Here is a 27,012-nt window from a genome sequence, read left to right on the forward strand (position 1 = left end):
TTCCAGGGGTGAAGCAACCAGATTCCTCTCCTTCCACAACTTCTCCTGCCTCCATGAAGTCTGCACTCTGTCCTCTCTGCCCTCCAAATCAGTGATCCAGTCATTGTCAAATCCATTGGTCTTGCCCTTGCTTTTATTGTGACCTTTGGGTGTAGGTTTAATGAAACAGTGTAGTGTGTGCTCAAGGTTTCTGAGACCTCGCAGCCCTACGTGAATTATAGCAACACCTCACCAGTGCCTTCCTGGAGGGCTCTGCCAGGCTCTAACGTTACACTTTCACTACTGTTTTCGTGACCAATATTCTTTTTCTTCCTTCAGTCTACTAATTACTGACATTTCTGGAATTTGGTCTTTGGACTCCCCTATGTATGTCATTCCTGACTGTTTCATCTGTCCTCCCGGCCTCATTTCTTGCCTGCGATGGCCCCCAATTACCTCTAGCCCCAAGCTTCAGCCTTTAAACTCTGCCAGATCCACATTTCCTGTTTCCACATAGTCAAATATCTAAACTTTTTCTCACATCACAACTCCCCAAGCCATTTCCCTCTTTCTTAAGATGGCTTTATTTTAGTAAATGACAGTTACCCACAGTAATTGGGTAATAGGGACTGCCCTATTTCTCCCCTGCCCTGAAGAGTCATCCAATCAGACATCAACTTCCAACAGCCTTTTTTTGTCCATTATCACAATCACATATGATTGACTCATTCTACCCCATTTATCATCCTAGGTCTGTCCTTTAGTGCCTTCAGTGTATGCCACTGCATTAGCTCTGATATAGACTTCCTCTCTAACCCTTCCTTCTCTGCCGTTACCCACCACAATGACCAGACATTCTCCTATAGCAGTGCCTTCACCATGATACTGTAATCAAAATCTTAGGCCTACAAGATAAAGGTCCGAAATCCTGAGTCTAAAAGTTGAGGTCCTCCCTCATCTGACATAACATAAATCTCTCCTCTCGGGCTCCCTCCCTGAACCACCTGAAGTACACCAGGGGTGGGTCTGCTCCCTGCCTTTGTTCATCCTGCAGGTGTGACTTTCTGCTGGGGTAAGCACCAGAGACTGGCTCGACCAACACCTGGATTACAAACAGGTGAAGCAAGGATGTAGCCAAATTTCCTCTGGATGGATTTGAAAGTGTGAACTTTTGTATCCTGGTGAAAATTTTCTCATCAAGCATCTCACACCAACAAGGTGTGAGACTCCAGGAGGGATATAAAGATCTGTCTAATCTATGACCTTCAGGAGCATAATCAAACCAGTTATATAAGGTATGTATAAATAAGTCATGGAAAATATTAAGACTTCTTGTTGATCAATGGGTATGGAGTTTTAGTTTTGCAAGATGAAAACATTTTGGAAATTGGTTGTACAATACTGTGAAAGTACTTAACACCACTGAGCTGTACACTTAAAAGTAGTTAAGATGGTAAATTTTGTTATGTGTATTTTATCACAATTAAAATAATTTTCTTAGTAGTTCCAGACAATCAGGAAAGGTGGTTGCTGAGATAAGCCCACAAATAGAGATGGGACAGGGACAATTAACTGTTAATTCTCTCTAACCCCTACCACGTCGCTGCTATTATTCTCTCCAGTCTGACCCTGGGACTTAGGGAAAAGGTAGAACTCTTTAGTTTATCTTACTCTTAAAAAAAAAAGTCATATGCCATAATATTCAAGAATGTCCACAGAATGTTCAAGAAAAGAGAATGGGTAAATACATATTTCTGTAATCAAATTTATTCATGTTCAGAGATGTCATTTACAGCTTTAAAGACTGCCTGGTAAACTTCAACAATGTTATGGACAGCTTACAAATGTTTGTTAGTATGTAATTATGATACTCATCTCTTGAATTTATAAAAATCAGAAGTGTTCCCCAGAAAGTTTTGCAATGTGCCAATGGAACTAAAAATGTCATAGCTACAGCTACCATCTACTGAATGCTTGGTTTCATTTGACAAAAAAAATAAATATTTAAAAAAAATTTTTAAATAAAAGTTTTATAAAGTGGTAACCTCCACATGTCTCTACCTGGCAACATGTCACAGGCATCCCTCCTTCCCTCTTTTTAGCATGAACTAGTCTTGGCCATATGACTACCGTCCAAGTCCAATCAGTTGCAAAATAAAAATGAAAAGGTTGATGATGTCCAAGTAGATGTTCAGGGCAGCAAAAACATACTCTTCAGGGTCCAGGTCAGAGTGATGGTGGCGCCCTCCCACCATGAGCTGTACATCCATCACCAAGTACTTAAAGAGAAGAAAGAAGGATTAGCTACCCAAATTATACCTTTCTATCACATAGGAATCCTAAATTACCTGGAAAAAATATTTTAGCATCAGTAAATATAGTTCAGAAAGTCAATTTGTGACTATATATGTTCTTTTTACAGCCTCGACCATTCACTTTGTCCCCAAGTGTGTCTTCAACCTACTACAGCAAGTGTGCCGTCCTCCTGATGCCAGTGGCACCAAATCTGTAAGCCTTCTTTTGCTTTCCAAATGCAGGAAACTTTGGGCCTTTAGCCAATGAGTTGGAGCAGGTGGAACGATTGGACACAGAGATAAACTACAAAATTCCTTGTATTTGTGATTTCCCCACATATTCTTGCTGAACAAAGAACAAAAATAAAGATGGTGCCTGATATTTAGATTCACACCCAGCAATAATTCTGAATTCTTGAAGCTTTGGATGATACCATTTTTCAAACCCTGACTTTGGGATGGTTTTATGATGATGTTGGAATTTCCAAAACAGAAGTAAGGGAAGATGGAATTTGTAGATGGTTAAATATTTCCCAAAATAAATGTTTAGCGCAGCTACAGTAGGTAAAATTAGGAGCTCCTAAAACATCGATAGAAAAGTCAGACAAACCTCTTGCCTTTATGCTTGCTGCCAGGTGAGCAGCCCCAGGCAGCAGGAATACATTAGAGGAGGAAAAGGGAACAAGTGGCCCCTTACTTCTTTGTATCCAGATTTTAGACTGAGTCTAGTGTGGTGGGGCAGAGCCACAGAGCCCCACCAGACAGATCAATGCTGGCACTATAGAGAATACTTGGGGTTTTAAGGATGCTTTAAAATAATTCATTTACAACAATATCCACATCAGTAAGACCCATCCCAAGAGATTGTGGTATCAGCTCTCTGTGGGCCCCAGTTGCCACTTAGACTGGGAAGGATAAGGAGGAAGGGAAAAAGAGGAGGAGGAAAGGGCACCTCCTGATATGAGCTTTATGCCAGTTCATTACAGACCTCATCCCATGTAAAGTGTGACCAACCCAGTGAAGGCAGGAGAGATTAACTGAGCCTCCAAGAAGGGAAGATCACACTGTGGCAAACGGCAGAGAAGGAAGTCCAACCCAAGGCTGGATGCCAAAGCAGGTGCCGCACCTGAACACTGAATCCCTTCTCCTCACTGCTCCCCCCACCCCATGACTGATGTCAGCAAGTTTGGGGGGTGGGAAATAAGCTAGGTGACCAGTCATTCCAGTTTGTCCAGGACTTTAGTGTGTCCTTAGAAACCCTCAGCGCTAGGCGAATCAGGGCAGTTGGTCACCCTAGAAAACAGGCTACCCAGGAGCTGAGCTTCCAGCCTTCATTTATCACCCTGGCATCCTGACTTCTGTGGAGAAGCACTTTTCTCTCTTCCTCTCCTCTGAACTCCTGACTGTGTCTTATTTCCTCTTATTAGAGGGTAAACAACTTCTAATCATTTCACAGACACGTCTTGGTGGTTAGGAGTACACCTCCCAGGTGAACTGTTTTTGAAGGCAGACAGAAAAAGTGAGAGAGTAAGATGAGTTGGGATTCAGACCTCCAGGAACATTTGGGGGTAACACCCTGCCTCACCCCTACAGCTCTCGTGGTTAACCATTCCGTCCCTACCCCCCTGAAAAAATTTCAGTTTCCCTCTCCCCTTATTTGTTTAGTGTTGGGTAGGCCTGAGCCTACAAGACTATTTGTTCTGTCTCCAAACTGGGAAGAGAAACACCAATGTACTTTTGCCTGGAAACAAACAATGCCTGAAACAGGACACAAGACATGTAATAGCAGGCATCTCTATGCAAAGGATGAGAGCATATGAGTGAAGGTAAACAAGCACAAGTCAGTTCCCTTCATATCAGCAGAGGGAATAAGAAAACTGAAATGTGCATACGTAACCTTAGCCTCCTGGTCTAAATTGTTCTGACATTTGAAAATAGATAGGACATAATTCTAACAAAAAAAGAACATAACGTAGCAAAATGTGAATATTTTTAAGCTGGGTGATAATGTGCGGAGTTCATTACTCCATTCTCTCTACTTCTGGGTATGTTTGGAAATGCCAAAAATAAAAAATTAAAGAGAAAACCTAAAATACGTGACATGATAAAAGCATAAAATGGAATACCATGCAGCCTTTTAAAGAGAATGAACTCAATCCATGTCTGCCAAGATATGGAGACCATTATTTTTAAGTGAAAAAGCAAAGACAGAACATTCTGGTTTTTTAGGGCCAGTCAAATTTAGCAGTAGGGAGGTTGTATACCAACTTTAGTGACACTAATGTTAATAAGTTCTAAGAACCCACTACCATCCGATCAATCAAGACAGAACATTCTATAAAGTATGACCATTTAAAAAAAAGATAAGTGTGTGTGAATGGCCAACACAATACTGAAGGAGAAGAACAGAGTTGGAGGACTGATGCTACCTGACTTCTACCTGAAGCTACCTGTAGCTTAAGACTTACTATGAAGCTACAGTAAGCTAGACAGTGTGGTACTGGTGAAAGAAGAGACAAATAGATCAATGGAACAAACTAGAGAGCTCAGAATAGATCCACATGAATATAATCAACTCACCTTTGACAAAGGAGCAAAGGCAAGACAATGGAGCAGATAGTCTCTTCAACCAGTGGTGTTAGAACAAGTGGACATCCAGATGCAAAAACACAAATCTAGACGAAGACTTTATACTTTTCACAAAAATCAACTCAAAATGGATCTCTGACCTAAATGTAGAACACAAAACTCTAAAAGTCCTAAGAAGATGACATAGGAGAAAACCTAGATGACTTCAGTGTGGTAATGGCTTTTTAGATATGACCCCAAAGGTACAATCCATGAAAGAAATAATGCATAAGCTGGAGTTCATTAAAATTCAAAACTCCTATTCTGTGAAAGTCAATGTCATGAGAATGAGAGAATGAGACATCGAGGGGAGAAAATATTTGTAAAAGACACATCTGATAAAAGACTGTTATCTGAAATATTAAAAAAAAAAACCTCTTAAAACTCAACAATAAGAAAACAATCTGATTTTTAAATGGACCAAAAATCCTAAGAGACACCTCACCTAAGAAGATATACCGTGGAAAATAAACACACTAGTAGATAATCTGCCTCATATGTCATAAGGGAAATGCAAATTAAGACAACAGTAAGATACCACTCTTAAAATGGCCAAATTCTGGAACACTTAGGACATCAAATGCTGCTGAGGATATAGAACAACAAATTCTCAGTCATTGCAGTGGGAATGCAAAATGGCACAACCACTGTAGAAGACAGTTTGGCATTTTCTTATAAAACTAAACATACTCGGGAGTGCCTGGGTGGTTCAGTGGGTTAAAGCCTCTGCCTTTGGCTCAGGTCATGATCTTAGGGTCCTGGGATCGAGCCCCGCATCGGGCTCTCTGCTCAGCAGGGAGCCTGCTTTCTCCCTCTCTCTCTCTGCCTGCCTCTCTGCCTACTTGAGATCTGTCTGTCAAATAAATAAATAAAATCTTTAAAACAAAACAAAACAAAACAAAACAAAACAAAACATACTTTTACTCTCCAATCCAGGAATCATGTTCCTTGGTATGACTCAACTACCCAAAGGAGTTGAAAACTTACAAAAACCTGCACACAGGTGTTTATAGCAGCTTTATTCAAAATTGCCAAAACACGGGAGCAAACAGGATGCCCTTCAGTAGGTGGATGGAACCATAAACCGCAGCACCATAGACAACAGAATGTTACTCGGCACTAAGAAGATATGAACTGTCAGGCCACAAAGGGACGTGGGAAACTTAAGGGCACATCACTAAACGAAAGAAGCTGTTCTGAAAAGGCTGCAGACTGAATGACTTCCACTATATGACATTATGGAAAAGGCAAAATTTAGAATCAGGAAAAAAAATCAGTGGTTACCAGGGGTTAGAGGCAGAGAAGGGATCAAAAGGTGGAACACAAGGGATTTTGAGAGCAGTAAAAAATACTCTGTATGAGGTGGCAATGACGGAATGTGTCAGTATATATCTATCTAATCCCACGGAGTGTACCACACCAGGAGTGAAATCTGATGTAAACTCTAGGTGATTGTGATGTGCCCAGGTCGTTTCGTCAGTGTAACAGATGTACCAGTCTGGTGGGGGATGTGGATCATGAGGGAGGCCATGCATGTGTGGGGGTAGGGGGGGTACAGGAAATATCTGTACCTTCCTTTCTGTCGTGCTGTGAATTTAAAAGTGCTCTAAAAATTGTCTTTATAAAGAAAAAGAAGAAGGAAAAGGAGGGAGAGGAGGAGGGGGAGGGTGAAGTCTCCCAGAGGGCTTTCCGGTCAACTACTGACTCTACTAGACTCTGGGGCTAGCACAGGCTTAGGGACACTGTCAGTGCAGAAACCACATGCTTTGTCAAAGTGAGGGAGAAACGGACTTACAAGTGAGAAGATTATAGTTCCAAGGCCAGCATACAACAGATGCAGCCACTGCAAAGAGAAGAAACAATCGTACATTAAGAACAAGATTCAGAATAATGAAAGGACTTACCTGGGCCATTGCTGTTAGATAAGGACTCAATATTAAGGAAAGTCAAATCTGTGGAGAAATTCATTTTTTTTTTAACATCATGGTCCACAGCATCCACTCCATTCCTTGCAGCAAACAAATGAAAAGCACCCTTGCCAAATCAGTTTTATCAAGTGTTAAACGTCTCAGGCGTGGTAGGGCAAATTGAACATTCTGGATATGTTTTACTTTTTGTGCCATCTCATAACCCTTCTATAGCATCTGCGCCTATACTCAGCTCTTGGAACAAGATCACTCTGAAAATAGTGCCCCTCAGGTACCCTCGCTAGAGCTGAGTGACAAGAGGTGGAAGACCTTGGTTCCAAAAGCAGTGACTCTGTAGACTGACCAGAAACCTTATATGTGACTGGGATCAAACAGATGCACTAGGCCAGTCAGAAATTCTCAGAGTCTGTTTTATCATCAGCTGTGCTGGAACTGTTACTCTACAGAGTTGGACAGTCAACTCAGACCAAGAGAGAGAAAGGGGGGAGGATTTCCATTTCTATGAATCCTGTCACTGCTTCCTACATAGAAGTTCCATGAATATCCCCTGTGTCTTTGCTTCAAGCTAGTCTGTTCCGTGGAACCCAAATAGCCCTGATCAGAATAGAATGATCTGAATGCCAAAGAGATTGGCTCTCTATGGGGAGAGGATAAGGAGGTGGTGCATAACATGTAAGAAAAATAATGTCATTCACTCTTCAGGACAAGAAAGCTCATCCTAGGTAAATAGAGCATTCTGCAAACCAGGGAAGATTCTTGGTGAAGGGCATATATCAGGAGTCAGTGACACAGTGTGGGAGGGGCAGTGTTTCTGGACTGAGCTAATAGTAAGAAAATGCCTGATTACTAGAGTCTGAAGAATTCAAAATTGCCCAAGTCAAACAAGCATGTATACTTACAACAAGGTTGGACAACAAGTGTCCATCGAAGTCTTTCATTTAAATGTAAGATTATATAATGTAGATATTTGTGAAAGGAAGTTTACAGTAGGAACTGGGATTCATCTGTCTAGTAGAAAACAGAGTTCCTTAACTGCACCCAGATGGTATTGTAAAGAGTTATGGAACCAACCTAATAAATATTTGGATTATTACTACCACCAATATCTGGGCTACCCACCACCCACCTTCCCTCTCCTTCACTTGGCGCCTGATACGCTACTGGGGTCGACCAGGTCTTCCAGCCCCCAGCAGCAACCCAGCCCCTTTCCTCCCAGAGACATTTCTCCCAGTACAGTCTTCATCTGCTTCACCCCGCTGGGCGTCTGCTTCTCAGAGGATCTAGGCCAACACAACCAGCATGTCACCCTACATTTCTAACAGTTCTCTGAAGTTCCCAAATGAGATCCCACTTACATATGATCGTATGAAGAGTAAGAGAATTCCATAGATAAGAAGTACGAAGAGTGAAACAAATAGGATTCCGTTCAACATCGTGAAATCCCACTGAGGAAACATAGCACAAAAAACAACTCAGTTATCATCTATAAAGAACTTCAGGATGTTTAGAGATGCATTTTATACCCATAGACAGACACTGACCCGTTTGCTAATAATTTACCCAGAACATTTTTAATAACCATGGAAATCCATTCGCCCCTACCACGGGAAAATGCTACATTAAAAAGTGTGTTGTTGACTGGAACATGCTTCAGGAGCGAATATGGAGGAAATCACAGGAGCCAAGGATATAAGCGGGTTCATCATACTATCCTATTTTTGTATTTGTATGAAATTTCCCCTACTAAAAAAGCTTCATTGAATAAATATGATGTAAATTTGTATGTCTAGTATGATCATAATTATTCATATTTTCACAAAAGTGTTGTGCACAGAATACAGTAATGGAATGAAATAGACCAATGTTAACTGGGTACCTTTTTCATGTTTCTATGCATACATTTAATAAAAATACACTATACTTTCAAAAATTATTACTAATGATTCTTTTGGTATTTTGAAATTCATTAATATGTTTTTTGGTTTCACCTTTTTAATAAATCAGGGACCAAATCAGCCTGGGGAAGATGAGGATTCCTTTTTTTTTTTTTTTAAGATTTTATTTATTTATTTGACAGAGAGATCCCAAGTAGGCAGAGAGGCAGACAGAGAGAGAGGGGGAAGCAGGCTCCCTGCTGAACAGAGAGCCCGATGCGGGGCTCGATCCCAGGACCCCAAGATCATGACCTGAGCCAAAGGCACCTGAATAAAATTATGCAGCAAAAGAAGACCCTCGAATCTACGAAATTTTTTTTGTCAGAGTATTTTCCCACTTCCTGTTTCCCCTTCACTCCCTAGCCTTTGCACACCAAGAGAGTCCTCGGAAGTATTAACTCTCCAAGCGAGGTTCCGAACCATCAGCACCACCTGTGCAATGTGAATTATCCGGCCCACGCCCCAGACTTTCTGAAGCAGCCACTCAGGGTGGAGCCAGAGGAACCTGTTTTCACAAGCCCTCCAGGTGATTCTGATGGCCATTAAAAAAATGTTTGTCTACAGCTGTGCATTCAGTACTTGTGGCTCGTGGGCGTTTGAAGTATGGCTGAAGTGACGTGGATTTGAATTTTAGTTCAAAAAAAGGATGTAAAGCAGCTCAATATTTTCTAGCGATTCCTGAAATGTTAATACCTTGCATATATTCGGTTAAATAAAATATAGGATTAAGATTAATTTCACCTGTTTTTGTTTTCTTTTTTAACGTGGTTACTAGGAAAGTCAGACGCCAGAAGGCAGGGAGGCTGCGGAGGTGAGGCCCGCAGGACAGCAGTGAGCAGGAGGGAGGAGGTTAAAAGAGTGGGTCAGGCAGAGGAGCTCACACCCACACGCTCCCTTAGGAGAGGAACCGGTCCCGGTGATACATACTTTTGTCTGAAGAGCGAACAAAGTGAGCGATAACGTCACCAGAGCGGTTGCTGCTGTTGCCCATAAGATTTCCTCGGCATTGTAGAAACTGAAACCAGAGACTGTGATTACTGTCCACACGCACGCAAGGAAAAGCACGCACGGAAAAGGAAATGTGTATCCAGGACTTACACTGATATGGCTCCGAGCAGCAGACCTTGAAGAACTGTCTGAAAACAAAACACATAGCAAATCAGAACCCCGATTCCTGAGGCCCAGAAGCCAGAGGAGAGGGTTGAAGGTGCGGATGTTTCGGGCAGGGTCGAGGGAGCGTGTGGAAGCCTGGTAACCTAGTGTGCAATGCTACAGGGAAAATGAATTGTTGGAAACAAACCGTGGAGCTAAGCATTTTCCTAACATTCCCCCAAGGCTGACAAGATTCTTTTATTAGCAAAAATTCTTAGAACACAGGAGTATCTTTCAACGTATCTAGTGAATAAAAGATGTATTCAGTAGGAATATCGAAACCATAATAATGGCAGGTTTTTTTTGTAGACCATATTCTTATTAATCCAATGGGGCCAACTGCACAGCATCTTAATTTATCAAAGCAGGATATGCTATTTCTACTGATGCTTCACCAACAGCCTTGGCACCGACATTTCCTCCAGTGCTTGGGTGAGAATTAAAAACTCCAAACCTCAGGTGAGGGACGAGGATGGAGGCCTTTCCGGCCCTGGAGATGGGGCCCAAGGGCAGTTCTCCGCAGAGCGTGGAGCTGCCAATCCTGGGCTCAGAAGCCAGCTGCACCCGGGCTGAATGAGGCGGGAGCTTGCCCAGAGTCTGACTGCAGCCCGGGCCGGGGCCGTGTGCAAGAGAGGAGAGAGGCGGTCAAGCCAGAGGATGAGACCAACCAAGGCAACAAGGATGCACCCAGGTGCACAGCCAGGCTCCAGCATGGAGGACAGGTGGAGGGGACAACAGTGAACAATGGCTGAAGGATGACATTCCCCAGATGGTAGGGCGGCTCCACCAGAGACAAGTCCAGAGCCTTGGCTGACCCTCTGGTCCATGGCAGGAGCCAAGAAGGTATCCTTTTGTCCCCGGGAGTGAAAATGAAGATGCATCCTAACTGTGGTGCGGGGACTGCTAGAGCGGCTTTGAACTTCTCCAGCTGGCCCACGTCATCCAGCAGAGGAGACGAGAACTATGGCCATCCCCAGAGTCCTGGATTGTATCTCCGCTTTTTCCAAACCCAGTGAGTAGCTGCCTGATTCTCTACTTTGTTCAATTTACCAGAGCCGTCTTTCTTTCTTTATAGGTTTAAAAAGCTGTGTCTGTTCCATGTACGCATGCTATTTTAATAATGTGCTTGCTTCCAACCTTCCTCTTGAGATTTTCTTCTTCTACTTGCTCTGTTGCTGCCCGTTTCTCCATCTTTTGCAGCACATAAGTGTGTGTGAGAGACAGAGACAGAGGAGAGGATGGTGGGAGGAAGACGGGGGTTAGAGACGGAGATGGAGCGGGAATGGTTTAAAGTGGAAAATCCCCCTTCAGTTTTCCCAAGAGGAGAATGAGCAGTCAAACCCGCCTAATGACTTCAAGAGTGCAGAACATGGGCTCGAGGGGTGTAAATGCTACGGGACAAAAGCTGTCTTCAGTGTTTGTGTTTTCATTTTCCCCTCAATCCCTTTCCTGAAATGGTTTTCTCCATATATTTCCTAATACTTAGTCAAAACAAAAAGTTGAGAAGATATAACTAATCCTTCGCCCCTCTACAATATTGTCTTAAGCTGTTACTGCTTTGAGACACACAACAAAACCTCAGAGATAAGAGCTTCCTTTGAGACCAATACCTTGGATCTCTTCTTATAATAAATTTTTTTTCTTGGAAAATTTTAAAAAATCGAAAGTTTTTGGAAAAGTACCTCCCTTCCCCATCCTATTGCCTCTGCTCCAGGATTCCCAATATCTTTCTATGTCTGGCTTTTAGCTCCCACTCCTTCCTGAGTGTGATCTGGGCAGGAACTGGGAGACCTCACCTGCTCCCCTGAGCAATGAGCAGAGTATCCACGCCAGGTAAAGGCCTGTCAGTGCTCTGGCAGCCAAGGAAATGCCCACACGTAGGCACCAGAGTCTTCTCCAGCCTCGGGTGGAGGCTAGTCTTCCCAATATATAAATCACGCTGGACACTGCACTATATGGATGCTGAACATTGGCATGTGCCCTTCCTCTCTTTGACCACCAGGCACAGACCCAAATCTAGGCTCATCACACTCAAGTGCAATAGGACAATGAATTTTTTAAAATTTTTAATTGAAGTATTATTGACATTAAAATATTGTATTCGCTTCAGATATACAACATAGTGATTTGACAATTATATGCCCCACAAAATGCTCACCACAATTAGTATCATCTGTCATCGTACAAAGTTATTGCAACATGATAGACTATGTTCCCTGTGTCGTACTTTTCATCCCTGTGACTTATTTATAACTGGAAGTTGGTACCTACTAAACTCCATCACCTGTGTTTCCTAGCCCCCATCCCTCTCCTACAACCACCAGTTTGTTCTCTGTTTTTATGAGTCTGTTTTTGTTTTGTTTCTTTGTTTTGGTTTGTTTTCTGGATTCCACATATAAGTGAGATCATACAGTATTTGTCTTTCTCTGTCTGACTTATTTCACTTTGCACTTAACCTCTAGGTCCATCCATGTTGTCACAAATGGCAAGATTTCATTCTTTTTATGGCTGAATAATACTCCATCGTGTATAAGTACCATCTCTTCTTTATTGATTCATCTGTCAGTGGATGGTTAGGTTGCTTCTATATCGTGGCTGTTGTAAATAATGCTGCAATAAACATAGGGGTGCACATACCTTTTTCAATTTGTGTTTTCATTATTTGGGTAAATACTCAGAAGTGGAATTACTGGATTGCATGGTCCGTCTGTAGGCAGAGAGGCAGGCAGAGAGAGAGAGGGAAGCAGGCTCTCTGCTGAGCAGAGAGCCCGATGCGGGGCTCGATCCCAGGACCCCAAGATCATGACCTGAGTCGAAGGCAGAGGCTTAAACCACTGAGCCAGCCAGGCACCCCTGGTATGTCTATTTTTAAAACTTTGGGGAAACTCTATCCTCTTTTCCACAGCGGCTCCACCAATTTATATTCCCATCAACGGGGCAAGAGGCTTCCCTTTTTTCCACATCCTCTCCAACACGTATTATTTCTTGTCTCTCTGATAGTAGTCAATTCTGACTTGTGTGAGGTGATATCTCATTGCATTTCCATAATGACTAGTGATGTCAAGCAGATCATCTCTTGGCCATCTGTATGTCTTCTTTGGAAAAATGTCTATTCAGTTCCTCTGCATTTTTTATTAGATTTTTGTGGTGTTCATTTGTGTATCTAGATAAGTAGGAAGGTAGGTAGGTAGATAGAATATACATATATATGATGTATATACACTATTAACTCTTTATCAGATAGGTCATTTGCAAATATCTTCTCCTATTCAGCAGGTCACCTTTATGTTTTATTGACGTTTCCTTCCCTGTGCAAGAGCGTTTTAATTTGATGTAGTCCCAAATGTTTATTTTTGGTTTTGTTTCCCTTGCCTGAGGAGACAGATCCAAAAAATATTGCTAGGGACGACGTTCCTGAGTTTACTGCCTAAAAGTTCCTTTTGGGAGCTTTATGGTTTCAGGTCTCACATTTAGGTACTTAATCCATTTTGAGTTTATTTTTGTGTCTGCTGTAAGAAAGCAGTCCCGTTTCCATTTTTCTGCATGGGGCTGTCCAGTTTTCCCAGCACTGTTTGTTGAAGAGACTGCCCTTTCCCATTGTACATTCTTGCCTTCTTTATTGAAGATTAATTGACCATATAGTTGTGGGGATATTTCTGGGCTCTCTGTTGGGTGCCATTGATCTACGTGTCTGTTTTTGTGCCGGTACCATACTCTTTTGATTACTACGGCTTTGTAGTATATCTTAAAATCTGGGATTGTTACACCTGCAGCTTTGTTCCTCTTTCTCAAGACTGCTTTGGACTGCGTAGGACTAAGCATTTTGTATACCATCTAACCACTGGCTTTATTTTCCTGCCCTTATTTTTTCCCTTTCATCAGATTTCCCCACCAATTTATCTTCTCTTCTTATATTGTAGGTATTTTTATAAGCTACCTCAAATCCGATATGGAATCAGATGAAGAATTAATCACAATGGGAGGGTGCTGACATCCTGGAATCCTTGTGGGCAGCAGGAAAGGAACTGGTGGCAAGAGAAAGAGCCACACGTTTTCTGTCGCCCAGAGCAGCACTGATCCACACAGAAAGGACCCACGTGGTGAGGCCTTGTGAGTAGAAGCCCCACGGGAGGCGCTATGAACCAGCAACGACACCATGCCTGAGTGAGGAGAGGAGAGCTAAGGACCTGGAACTCCCCAGTCCCCAGCTCTCCTGAACTGAGATGCATGGTGAGGAAACAGGGAGAAGCTGAGCTGAGCTGGGTTTCTGCGCCCAGTGAGACTCGAAACAGAAATAAGACACATCTTACAAAACAAGGAAAATTACACTTCTCACCCACGAGTTTGTGAGCCAAATGTAAAAACCCACTTTCCATAACAAAATGGGTTTGTGGCAGCTGGCACAGTAAGTTAGCTGTTCCTGAAATGCAGCCCAGACTCTGAGAGGGCTCCCCTACGTGGCCTCTCAAGGAAGGTTTGCCCAGGGTCCCCAGATCCTCTCCCTCAGCAAAAGGGTGTGGGTACGGTCTCATAAGTAAGTTTGCGACTTTGTTATTACAATCAGAATACAACCAAGAGAACATCTCACAAATACTTTCTATCTGTATTATTCCACAAGAAGATTTTCCACAATAAAAGGCATGGAATTACTAATACGACAGAAATAGATTTCAGAGGCGAGCTACAAGTGCTAATAAAGTCTACTTACAAATAATCCCAGGAGGATGTAATTCGCAGGCACCTGACGGCGGAGTTTCCCACAGCAAGCAAGTACAATCAGTACAACAAAAAATGCCGGCCTGAGGATAATTTAAAGTCATGTGTTATTTGCTTCCAGTGATTATATCATATAATATAGGTAGATAAATAGAGATGGAGATATGTTACTATATATTTTCATCTGATACTAAGTGTAAACAAAAATATATTCAGATGATTACCTTTGCTTTTTTTTTTTAGCTTTTGAAACTAACTTTGCTCATTGCCAGCCATAGAATTTTTAAAATTTTTATTTTGAAATAATTATAAATTCACAGGAAGTTGCAAAAGACAGAGAGGTCCTGTGTATCCTTCACTCAGTTTCCCCCAATGGTTCCATCTTACATATTTATAGTATACCAACACCGTTAATTTGACATTGGTGCAAAGTGTCTGTAATGCTGTATCACAGAACTATGACACAGATCTGTGTAGATATGTGTAACCAGCACCACAGTCGAGATTTGAAACTATCCCATCACTGAAACATCAACAAGATCTCCCTCATGCCATCCCTTTGTGGTAACATGCACACACACCCCCTAGCTCCTAGTAACCACTAATTTGCTTGTTTTTTTATCTCTATAATTTTGTCGTTTCCAGAATGTTATATCTTTTTTTTTAAGATTTTATTTATTTATTTGACAGAGAGAGATCACAAGTAGGCAGAGAGGCAGAGAGAGAGGAGGAAGCAGACTCCCTGCTGAGCAGAGAGCCCGATGTGGGGCTCGATCCCAGGCAGCCAGGATCATGACCTGAGCAGAAGGCAGAAGCTTTAACCCACTGAGCCACCCAGGCGCCCCCAGAATGTTATATCTTTACTTTATTTATTTATTTATTTATTTATTTGACAGAGAACACAAGTAGGCAGAGAGGCAGGCAGAGAGAGAGGAGGAAGCAGGCTCCCCGCTGAGCAGAGAGCCCGATGCGGGGCTCGATCCCAGGACCCTGAGATCATGACCTGAGCCGAAGGCAGTGGCTTTAACCCACTGAGCCACCCAGGTGCCCCATCTTTACTTAATTTTTAATAAGAACCTCAATCAGTAGTTGGTAGAAAAATCACTTTTTATGAAATCCAAGAATACTTACAAGATTGCATAGGTGAACCAAGCATTCATGAGCACCCAAGTTTTTAAACCTTTCCTGATTAAAAAAAAATACAGTGTTAAACAATAAATTGTTTCTTTTTTAACATAATATTAAGTAGAAGTAAAACAATCTCATGACAAAGGGGTAAACCTTAAATGATTGACAATGACAAATGAGTGAAATAATCAAACCTAGAACTATGCCTTCTTCTTAAAATAGACTCATAAAAAGATAGTCATAGAAGTCAAATCTGTATGAATGTAAATGTCCCGGGACGTTTTTATTTAAAAAAAAAAAAAAAATACTGAGATCGCTATGTGTAGAAAGCGAAAAGAAAAAAAAATCAACCTCTTATGTATTTGTTTTGTAAATGGAGATTTTCATGAGCTAGGTTTAAGCAATGATAGCTCATAGTCCCTGAAATATTTTCTGCATTTAGCAGTGTTCCAAGTCTCTGTGGCCTCCAAAATCTCACCTTTTTTCTTTTATCCAGTTTTTTTTTTAAAGATTTTATTTATTTCTTTACCAGAGAGAGAGGGAGAGCGCACAAGCCGGGGAAGCAGCAGGCAGTTGGGCTCTCTCTCCGCTGGGCAGGGAGCCCAACGCAGGACTCAATCTCAGAACGCCGGGACCATGACCTGAGCCAAAGGCAGACACTTAACCGAGTGAGCACCCAGGTATCCCTTCTTTTACCCACTTTTGCCTGTGGAAATAGCTCAGGGAAAATAGAAAATAAAATAGACCCCAAATAAGAGTAAGACAAAAAGATCTTGGCTTAGGAAGCTGAAGCAAAACTGTAGAAATCTACCAATACCTCTAAGAGTTGCCTCAGAAACAACAAAATGATAGAAATATTGTATCCTATGGATGATTAAGAAAAAATAGATAATGTTTAATGATCAGAATTAAGTTGATTCAATAAAAATTAAGGTGAACAACTTAGTATTTAATTTACACCAGTAACAACAACTTACCAGAAAAGAAACACGCTGACAATTGCCCCAGTGACCACCAACTGAGCTGACAGGATCAGGAACACTTTTATAATGAAAGCTGAAGAGACAGAAACATTATTTTTATGATACCATATTCAAAAGTAAAAATAGAAATGTAATTATCTATTTATGATGCTTAACAAAAAGGATATTTCCTGTGACTTTTTAAGGTTGGGAAAAGGAGCACCAGTTAGTCAGCAAATTGAATAACCACAGAAATACAGCTCTGAACACTTTGTGGAAAATACTCCATTTGGATTGTTACAGGTGTTTTATTGGCGATCTGAGGGTTTACCCAGGGAAGCCCCAAAATCTAAAAGACAAACAGGGATTGATTCCTTACTAGTCACACCCCATCCTCCTTAGGACCCACAGTGACCTGAAAGTCTCTGGATGTTGCCATTGTGAGGGGTCCGGCTCCACCCGGGGACACAGGTACAGAAGGCAGTTAGCCCTCCGAGACGGATGCAGGCTGCGGGCCTTCTCAGAGCCTTCCCACCACTTCTCGCGCCAGCCTGCCTGCCTGCAGCAATTCCCTTCCCTTCCCTTCACCTCGAGCAGAAACTAAATGAGGAATTATAAGGAAGAACAAGGAGGTCGCAGCAGCATGCCAAAGCCAAGTACAGAGGATTGTCAGCATCTCTTTTTGCTTCCTCCCCCCTGCACAGCTCTTCCTGAGCCCTCCGAATACGGTGCTAAATATGATGACAGTGAGCTGTTTGGTAGCTTTGTCTCCATTTTAAAAGAGAAAAAAATTCTGCTTGGAGATGACTGACAGGATTGTCAGCTGTGTCCTTTGTCTGGGTGGTGTCAACGTATAGGAAGGGGGAAAACAAAGAAATAGGATTGAGTTGTCTTAATCACAATACCAGAACATATGTGCCCCAGTGTGGGCTGCCTATATTAAGATATTCAGGTGGTCAACATTTATTGCACATCTACTATATATCAGAGACTGGGAGGGAATAAATATTAAATGTGGCCCAGCCTTAAGACATAAGATTGTTAGAATAGAATCGACAGTCCAGAAATAATCCCTTATATTTATGGTCAACTATTTCTAACAAATGTGCTAGAACAATTCAAGGGAGAAAAAATAGTCTTCAGCAAAAGGTGCTGGGACAACTGAACATACACATACCAAAGGAATGAATTTGGACCCTTTCCTCATGTCATACACTAAAACTAGTAGTTTAAAATGGATCATAAATGTAAGCATAAAAAACAAAACTCTTTAAAAAAAAAAAAAGCAAAGTCTTGGGGCACCTGGGTGACTCAGTCTGTTTAGTGTCCAACTCTTGGTCTCTGCTCAGGTCATGATCTCAGTGTCTTGAGATCAAGCCCCACTTCGGGGCTCCGCACTCAGCACGGAGTCTGCTTCCCCTCTCCCTCTGTCCTTTGGTCCCTCCCCTGCTCGTGCATTCTTTCTCTCTTTCTAAAATAAATAAATAAATAAATAAATAAATAAATAAATAAATCTCTTTTAAAAAGAAACAAAACTCTTGGAAGAAAGCATAGACGTAAATCTTTGTGAGCAGAAATTAGGCAATGATTGCTTTAGATATTACACCTAAAGCACAAAGAAAGAAAGAAAGAAAAAAAAATTGGATTTCATCAAAAGTAAAAGTTTTGTGCTTCCATGATACCATGGAATGATACCATTTCTTGATACCATCAAGAAAGTGAAAGTGAAAGAAAGAACAAACTGGGAGAAAATATTTGCCAATCATGTATCATGATACGGGACTTATACCTAGATTACACAAAGAACTCTTACAATTAAAAAACAGGCAGATAAATAATTAAAAATGGGCAGAGTTTGTGTAGTGCCCCGCCCGCTGACACTGGGCTTGGCCACATGATTTGTGTTGGCCAATGAGACGTAAGCATGCGTGAAGCCAGGAAAGGCTTGACAAGCTGCTTGCACAACAGGGCTTGTCTCCCTGGTATACTTTTCCTTGGGAACCAGGATGATGATGATGATGAGAAACTCAAGTCATGAAGAGAAAGCCTACAACCAACACCAACTTCCAGCCGTGTCAGGGAGTCATAATGGCCACTTCAGCCTCAGCTTCCATCTGATTACAACTGCATTAGAACCCCCAGTCAAGACCAGCCCAAGAACTACCCAGCTGAATGCAGTCAATCCACAGAATCGTGAGAGATAACAAAATGGTTGCTGTGTTTTGGGCAGAGGACTTGTATAGATACTTCTTCAAAGAAGATACTCAAATGGTCAATAAATTTGTGAAAAGATGCTCAACATCATTAGTCATTAGGGAAATGTAAATCAAAACCACAAAGAGAGGGCGCCTGGGTGGCTCAGTGGGTTAAGCCTCTGCCTTCGGCTTGGGTCATGATCTCAGGGTCCTGGGATCGAGTCCCGCGTCGGGCTCTCTGCTCAGCGGGGAGCCTGCTTCCCCCTCTCTCTCTGCCTGCCTCTCTGCCTACTTGTGATCTCTCTCTGTGTGTCAAATAAATAAATAAAATCTTAAAAAAAAAAACCACAAAGAGGTATCACCTCACATACACTAGAATAGCTATAAGAAGAAAGACAATAACGAGTGTTGACAAGGACGTGGAGAAACGGTCCCCTCTCATACACTGGTGGTTAGAATGTAAAATGGTGCAGCCGCTATGTTTAACATTCCTCAGAATTACCATATAACCCAGTGATTCCTAGGTAGCTACTACCCAAAAAAAAAAAAAAAATGAAGATACATGTCTATACAAAAACTCAAATATGGATATGGATCACAGCATTATTCCTAATAGCCAAAAAGTAGAAACAGAGCAAATGTCTGTCAGCTGAAGAATAAATAAACAAAATATGTTCTAACAAGGCGTTGGAATACTATATAAGCATAAAGAAGGAATGAAGTTCGGAAACATACTACAAAATGGGTGAACCTTGAAAACCTTATGGTAAGTAAAAGAAGGCAACCTCAAAAGGTCACATATCATAGGATTCCATTGATGTGAAATATCCAGAACACACAAATTCATAGAGACAGAAAGTAGGTTAGTGGTTGTCAGAGGCCAAGGGGCAGGATGGGATGGGGATTGACTGCCAATGGGTATGAGTTTCTTTTTGCGGTGATGGTTGCACAACTCTGTAAATATACAAAGAATCGTTGAATTGTACCCTAAAGAAGGGTGAATTTTATGATCTGTAAATTGTATAAAGCTGCTTTAAACAGTGATAGCTCCCCAGCCGCATAGCTTTTCATCCATTACCCTGCTATACTTTCCCTGTTTCCATAGGACTTTCATTTTTTGGCATACCATATAATTTTTTTAAAGTGGGACAGGGCCCAGTCCCTGCTCTCCAGGAGAGACAGACCCAAATAACTAACTCTAATGGTGATGAGGATGTCTTCACCTGATTTCCTCATGTGTTAAATGACACTACAACGCCTTCATGTACAGAGTTTTTGTAAGGACTAAATGCAAAACTCTTCTTCTTACACAACGCCCGGTGCTGAAGGACTGGCACTGGGGGCAGAGGTGGCTCATGGCTCCATTCTCCCTGGCTTCCTCACCACCCAATCCCTATCTGGTTAAAAAGGACAAGTGGCCCAACCAGAAAGCTACAGGTGGAGGTGGCTGTGAGATCCCGGCAGGGTCAATGGCATGCAAGTGGAAATTCTTGGGTATGGTTTCTAGGAAAACCTCTGAAAAGAATTTGGCTTACTCTCAGGCATTTATCCATGAATGGCACCTCTTGGAGATTTCGAGGCAGCAGAGCAGGCTTGGCCTTTCTTTGCCTTTGCCTTTCCCTACCTGGAAAGCTAGGGATCCAAAGGCATCTTTCCAGCCACAAGATGGGGGATGAGGGCCGCAGGAAGACACAATGGGACTCAAAGCTCACAGTCCACCTTTAAGTTGTCCAAGCCCTAAGAAGGTCTAAGGAGGACACACTGGTCATGCCTTGAACTGCATATTTCATGGAAGGAAAAAGACATTTATTGAAGCCACAGCTCTCTAGGTTTCTACTGCTCACAGCTGAATGTATTTCCCATACAAAATTAATATCTAGGGGCATTGAATTAATATGCTTTAAACTAAAGCCAGTATCATAGCATCACCTCATAGGGAGGTAAGAACATTCTACGGTCAATGAGTAATTCATATTTTCTCAGGGAACCACACATTATTTGCCATAATACGTTTATTATGAATTTCTGAATACCCTGGACAACTTAGCGGCCATCTCCCACCACAGCCCTGTATCATGTTTCATGGTAAAGCATGACTGGGAAAAACTAAAGGTCAAGTTAAACCTCCTAACAATCCACTCTGTGGAAGCATTTTGAGAGAACACTTGCTTTTCTCTTCCAAAAGGATAATTTTATGCTCACCTCTGCGGATCGATGCATCTGAGAATGGACTGGCTAAATTATTGCTCTCATCTGGGGTGGTCTCATCTGAAATTTGTACCACATAGACATCCGTTCGCTCTCTCATCTTTGAATGTGGATTCCCGTGAGTTTTTTGTGGCTCAGAAGGTGCAGATGTGGAGGACTGACCAGACTTGATCTGGACATTACTATCTGCTGCTTTCCGAACCAGATGATGATGACCTCCAGAACTAAAGTCTGTTGGTTCACTGGCCTCCAAGTCCATTTTCCTGGAGGGGGAGAATTGTTATTCAAGTCCTGTGCTCATAACTACTACAATCTTAGCATTCTCATAACTTTCAAATGATTTTTTCTTTTCTCGTCTTTTCATTAAAAAAATTATTTTTTATTTTTTAGTAGGCTCTACACCCAACATGGGGCTTGAACTCACAACTCTTAGATCAGGAGTCACATGCTCTACCCACTGAGCCAGCCATGTGCCCCTCAGATGATGTTTTCTTAACTGTAACTCCCTTAGCTCAGGACTTACCAAATCAATACTTAACAAATATTTACTGGATAAATGATGAACAAATACTTTTAAGATGAGGCCTATAGAATGAAATAACTTGCGTTTTATAATGAAATTAATATGTTTATAAATTCATCCACAAGGAGTTCGTAAGTTCCCTCTTATGTGCCAAGTGTGGAGCTACCCAGGTGACCTCCACCTTCAAAGTACTTATATTTTGGCAGAGAAGATAATAAAACAAGCAGTGGTATAAAAGCCAAAATAAGCAGGGTCAGAAATGATGGAAGATGATACAAGAGCCCCTCATAATGTCGGGAGGAATATGCAGGACATAGAAGAGGTGGTCACAAGCTTCCTGAGAAAGTCAAGTTTCATCCAAGACTGGAAGATGAGTAGGAGGAGGAGGTGGGGAAAGGTTTTCTAAGGCAGGGGAGGCAACCTGGACCAGAACTGGAACAGAGAGGGCAGGTTCCAGAGCAGAATGAGGTTAGACAGAGGGCCAGTTAGGGCAGGTCAGTGAGTGACTGGCAAGCAAATCCATCTTGCAGGCCATGGCCACAGCAGGCAGAATGAATGGCCCACCCCACCCACAGATGTTCACACCCTAATCTCTGGGACTTATGAATGTCACCTCACATGGCAAAGGGAACATTGCCGATGTGATGAGCTAAGGACTCTGAAGTGGGGATAAGATCCTGGGCTCTCTGGGTGGGCCCAACTGAATCACAAGCGTCCTTATGATCATACTTATAAGATGGAAGCAGGAGGATTGGAGTCACAGAAGGAGAGGTGACAACCAGAGCAGAGGTCGGAGTGACAGAGCTGCTGTCTCTAGTGATGGAGGAAAGGGCCATGAGCCAAGAACGCAGGAGACCTCAGCAAGTTGGAAAAGGCAAGGACAGGTATTTTCCCCTAGCTCCTCCCAAACCGAATGCTGGCACTTTTAGGCCAGTGAGACAGATTTGGGACTTCTGACTTGCAGAACTGTAAGAGAATAGATTTGTATTGTTTTTTTTTTTTAAAGATTTTATTTATTTGACAGAGATCACAAGTAGGCAGAGAGGCAGGCAGAGAGAGAGGAAGGGAAGCAGGCTTCCTGCTGAGCAGCGAGCCCGATGCGGGACTCGATCCCAGGACTCTGGGATCATGACCTGAGCCAAAGGCAGCGGCTTAACCCACTGAGCCACCCAGGCGCCCGATTTGTATTGTTTTAAGGCATTATATTAGTAGTGGTTTGTGATGGCCATAGGTAACTAATACAATGGGGGAGTTACTGAAGGTTCTCCAGCAGGGAACCATGGAGATCTGACTAGAAAGACTGCACTAGGGTGTCTCAGTCGGTTAAGCGGCTGCCTTCGGGTCAGGTCATGATCCCAGGGGTCTGGGATCGAGTCCCACCTCGGGCTCCCTGCTTGGCGGAAAGCCTGCTTCTCCCCCTCCCTCTGCCTCTCTGTCTCTCTCTCTCTCTGTTTCTCATGAATAAAAAAATAAAATCTTTAAAAAAAAAAAAGACTGTAATGGGCACAGTGTGGAGAAAGGACCAGAATAAGCAAAGAGACCAGAAATCCAGATGAGAAGTTACGGTGGCTCTGATACAGTGCTTTGGAACAGAGCACAGTTCTTAGAAAACCAGTACGAAATGAACCAAAAATGGCAAAGAAAAGCCTCCCATTAGCTTCACAGAGACATGAAGACTCAGACAAGCCCCTGTTCCTGGCCTCCTGCCTCACAAAGAGGAGTCTGAGGAGACTGCCGAGAAAGCCAGGGCTTGGGCAAACCATAGACCAATGGGAATGGCATAAAAAGAAGGTCTGAACAGAACGCCATGCTCTTGGAAAGGCTGACTCCATTTTATATAGATGTCCTTCTCAAATTAACCTATAAATTTTACAAAATTCACTGAGATTTATTTTTCATACTTGAAAACGTAACTCAAAAGTTCATCAGAAAGAGTAAATATATGAGGATAATCAAGAAGAAAATTGAAAGTGAAGGATTCTGGGGAGCTGGGGAGTACTGACTTACCTTATTGGAAACCAAAACATCATGAAGCTACAGGATGAAAAGCATGGTTGTAGTATGTCAATAAATAAACGGATCGATGGGATGGAAGAGTTGTAAGAAATAGACCCACGTGTATATGCAAATTTAAAATTTGATAAAGGGGGAGTGCCTGGGTGGCTCAGTTGGTGGTCAGACTCTTGATTTTGGCTCAGGTCATGATCTCAGAGTCATGAGCTTGAACCCCGTGTCGTGCTCTGTGCTCAGAGGGGTGTCTGCTTGAACTTCTCTCTTCCTCTCCCCCTGCTCCTCCCCCACCCCACTCATTCTCTGTCTCTGTCTCTGTCTCTCAAATAAATAAATATTTTAAAAAAATTTTTTTTAAAGTGGCATTTCAAATTATTGCCCCATGGTATTGGAACAAGTAGCTGTGCTTAGAAAACAAAGTTCAATAACTATTTCACGTCTTTTACAAAAATACATTCCAGATGAATTAAAGACATTATATAATAATAGCCATAGATATTCTACAGGAAAATATCGACAAGTATTTTTGTAAGCCTTGTAAAAATTATACCATAAAGGAAATTCTTGCCAGATTTGGTGTACAAGAAGCACTTTTAATATCATTACAAAAAGAGACCAATAGGGGCGCCTGGGTGGCTCCGTGGGTTAAAGCCTCTGCCTTCGGCTCAGGTCATGATCTCAGGGTCCTGGAATCGAGCCCCGCGTCAGGCTCTCTGCTTAGCAGGGAGCCTGCTTCCCTTCCTCTCTCTCTGCCTGCCTCTCTGTCTGCTTGTGATCTGTCTGTCAAATAAATAAAATCTTTAAAAAAAAAGAGAGAGACCAATAACTCTGAAATGCAAAAGTATGAAAATAAAGTATGCAATGTTTACTATACTGTAAGAAGAAGGTTTTTTTTAATATATATTTTTTAATGTATGTATATGACAAACAGAGATCACAAGTAGGCAGAGAGGCAGGCAGAGAGAGAGGAAGGGAAGCAGGCTCCCTGCTGAGCAGAGAGCCCCGTGCGGGGTGGGGGGGGTGTCTATCCCAGGACCCCGGGATCATGACCTGAGCCGAAGGCAGAGGCTTTAACCCACTGAGCCACCCAGGTGCCCAAAAAGAAGTTTTTAACAAGGAAAAGATGAGCAACTCATCAGAAAGATGAGAAAAGAATGTTAATAGGCAATTCATAAAGGAACTTAAAGTGGTCAATAAACTTAGGAGATAATACCTCACAAATAACAAAGAAATGCAAATAAAAACAATTGTGTACATTTTCCCCCCAAAAAGTAAAACAGATAATTTTCAGAGTTGCAAGGGTGTGGAGAAATGGATAACCCAGGGCCACATTCTGACCTGTGGGGGTCCTATATACATTTGCCTTTGAGGGTACCCTCTCTCTAAAACATTTAGATGTACATTTTATGGCTGCACTGGCATAAAAAAATACGATCCAGTCTGGATTCATTATACATTATTTATTCATTATTATTATATTCACTTTTTTCCTCCTGATTGTAAAAGAAATTGAATTATTTTCATGATGCTTAAACCCATGTCGGGCCCTAGGCAACGTGCCTCCTGTGCCTGGAGGCTAAGTCAGCCCTGAGATAACATCAAGCAGTTGACCGGGTGTAAACCTTTCTTTTGTCCGTAATTTGGCAGCATCAGATTCAAAATGTGCATTACTTTATACCCAACAATTACATTTTCAGGAACTTACCCCATAAAACTACCCACACAAATGGGCAATGATACATATTTAAGACAGTTCATTACATTATTCACTGTAACTGCAAAAAAATTATTAAACAGACTAAATCAATCCTTAAGAAATGGTTAAATTGATTTTAGCAAAGAAAAGGAAGGTATATATGGATTGATGTCAAAAGTTTCCTCCGATGCACTGTTGAGTAAAAAAAGCTCTAGTAGAGAATAATATGTAGTAGGATCGCTTTCATGTCTTATACATCACACACATACACATTTCCAGAAGCTGAAGAGATGTAGGACAAACTGTTAATATTTTTATCTCTAACACTGCAGAGCTGGGGAGTACACTCTGAGTTGTATAAATTTTTATAATGAGCATTTATTATTTATACTAAAAAAGATATTTACATTTTGAAGAGAAAAAGAAATATTTCTCTTTTTGATAAAATCTGGAGCTCCTCTGAGGAAAACCGTCCTCACACTCAGCTGAGAAGCACTGAAAGATGCCGGAACACCCAAACTGGTTTCCTCCTTGGCGGTCCTACAAATCAGAACGGGGTGGGAGGCAGCGAGAGAATTTCAAAGCACTCAAAACCAAAACCAAACAAAAATCAAAGGCAGCTGAGTTTTCCTCATGAAACTACAGTTGGCTGGTGCCTTAATCATAAAATGAGGCATTCACCTGGTCCTCAGAATGCTTTCTTGCCTCCAGAGCCAGTGGTCATCCCAAGGACAGGCGGGCCCTGGGGCTGAGAAGGAAGTTCTGAGTGACAGTTAGGGGAGTGGCAGTTGGAGCACCGGCTGGGCCAGGGATCCTGTGGCCTAGAAGAGGGGCTCCCCGTCAAGTCTATCTGCTGAGACTCCTAGTAGTGGTCTAAGGCTGTATGCTGAGTCTCAGGGAGGCCTACGCCTGAACCTCCAAAGCCAATGGCATGTCAGAGTCCTAAACCCTTAGCCCAAGGCTTCCAGAAGACCTGGTGTCCTTACCTTCTCCTGAGCAGGAGGAAGATACTTCAGAAACCTCACTAGGGACCCTGAACAATTATTTCAAATAAGTAAGACTTGGTTCTGACAAAGCAGGCACTGTTTTTTCTGGGGGATGACAACACCCCCCCCCCATGGTATAGGGAGATGCCTTCCCCGGGCTGCCAGCCAATGAACCCGGGAAGCTTGATTCAGGCTGCCGGGTGAGAGAAGTCAGACGACGGGGTAGCCGGACAGCAAGGAGAGGCATGGGGACAGATGCTTGTCCTGAATGGAGACTGCTTCTGAGAACAGGCTGACTGATGTATTAACCCGCCCATTAAACTGCCCATCAAGGCATGCCTACTATGTGCAGGGCAGAGAAGAAACACAAAGAGGAAGAAAGCTAAGCTTCCTGTCCTTGCATGCTCAACAGTCCCGTGGAGGAGACATGGATGCGAAGCCACACCGTAAGGTCGGCGAAGGAAGGGACAGAGCAGGGAAGCTATGTCAGGGAGTTGGAGAACGGAGAGGCATCCTGAGCCAATTCTGGAGAGGACAGGCTGGGGTGGGAAGCATTGGGAGGGAGCACATTCCAGGGAGAGGGAACAGCCTGAGAACAGGGCACGGGTCTGGGAGCCGTGGGACACCTGCACAACAAAGTGATGGCATTAAGTTCTCACAGGGAAGGTATGTC

The 27,012-nt window shown here is 42.4% G+C and overlaps 1 protein-coding gene across 2 annotated transcripts; it reads right to left on the reverse strand.

The window, feature by feature from the left end:
• Positions 1-1,736: 1,736 nt before the first annotated feature.
• Positions 1,737-26,163, reverse strand: LOC125081445 (protein lifeguard 1-like). Of its 2 annotated transcripts, XM_047696099.1 has the most exons (11): positions 26,035-26,163; positions 25,761-25,893; positions 21,119-21,387; positions 16,737-16,815; positions 15,763-15,816; positions 14,624-14,714; positions 9,862-9,899; positions 9,691-9,778; positions 8,185-8,274; positions 6,697-6,744; positions 1,737-2,258 (listed from the first exon to the last, which is right to left on the reverse strand). In XM_047696099.1, coding segments are annotated over exons 2-11 (912 nt in total). In that variant the 5' UTR covers positions 25,763-25,893; positions 26,035-26,163; the 3' UTR covers positions 1,737-2,105. The 2 variants fall into 2 exon arrangements, with proteins under 2 accessions (XP_047552055.1, XP_047552056.1); XM_047696100.1 differs by lacking the exon at positions 25,761-25,893 and having other exon boundaries at positions 26,035-26,131.
• Between the last annotated feature and the right edge of the window lie 849 nt (positions 26,164-27,012).

This window comes from Lutra lutra, chromosome 11, assembly GCF_902655055.1.
Source record: "Lutra lutra chromosome 11, mLutLut1.2, whole genome shotgun sequence".
Taxonomy (NCBI): domain Eukaryota; kingdom Metazoa; phylum Chordata; class Mammalia; order Carnivora; family Mustelidae; genus Lutra; species Lutra lutra.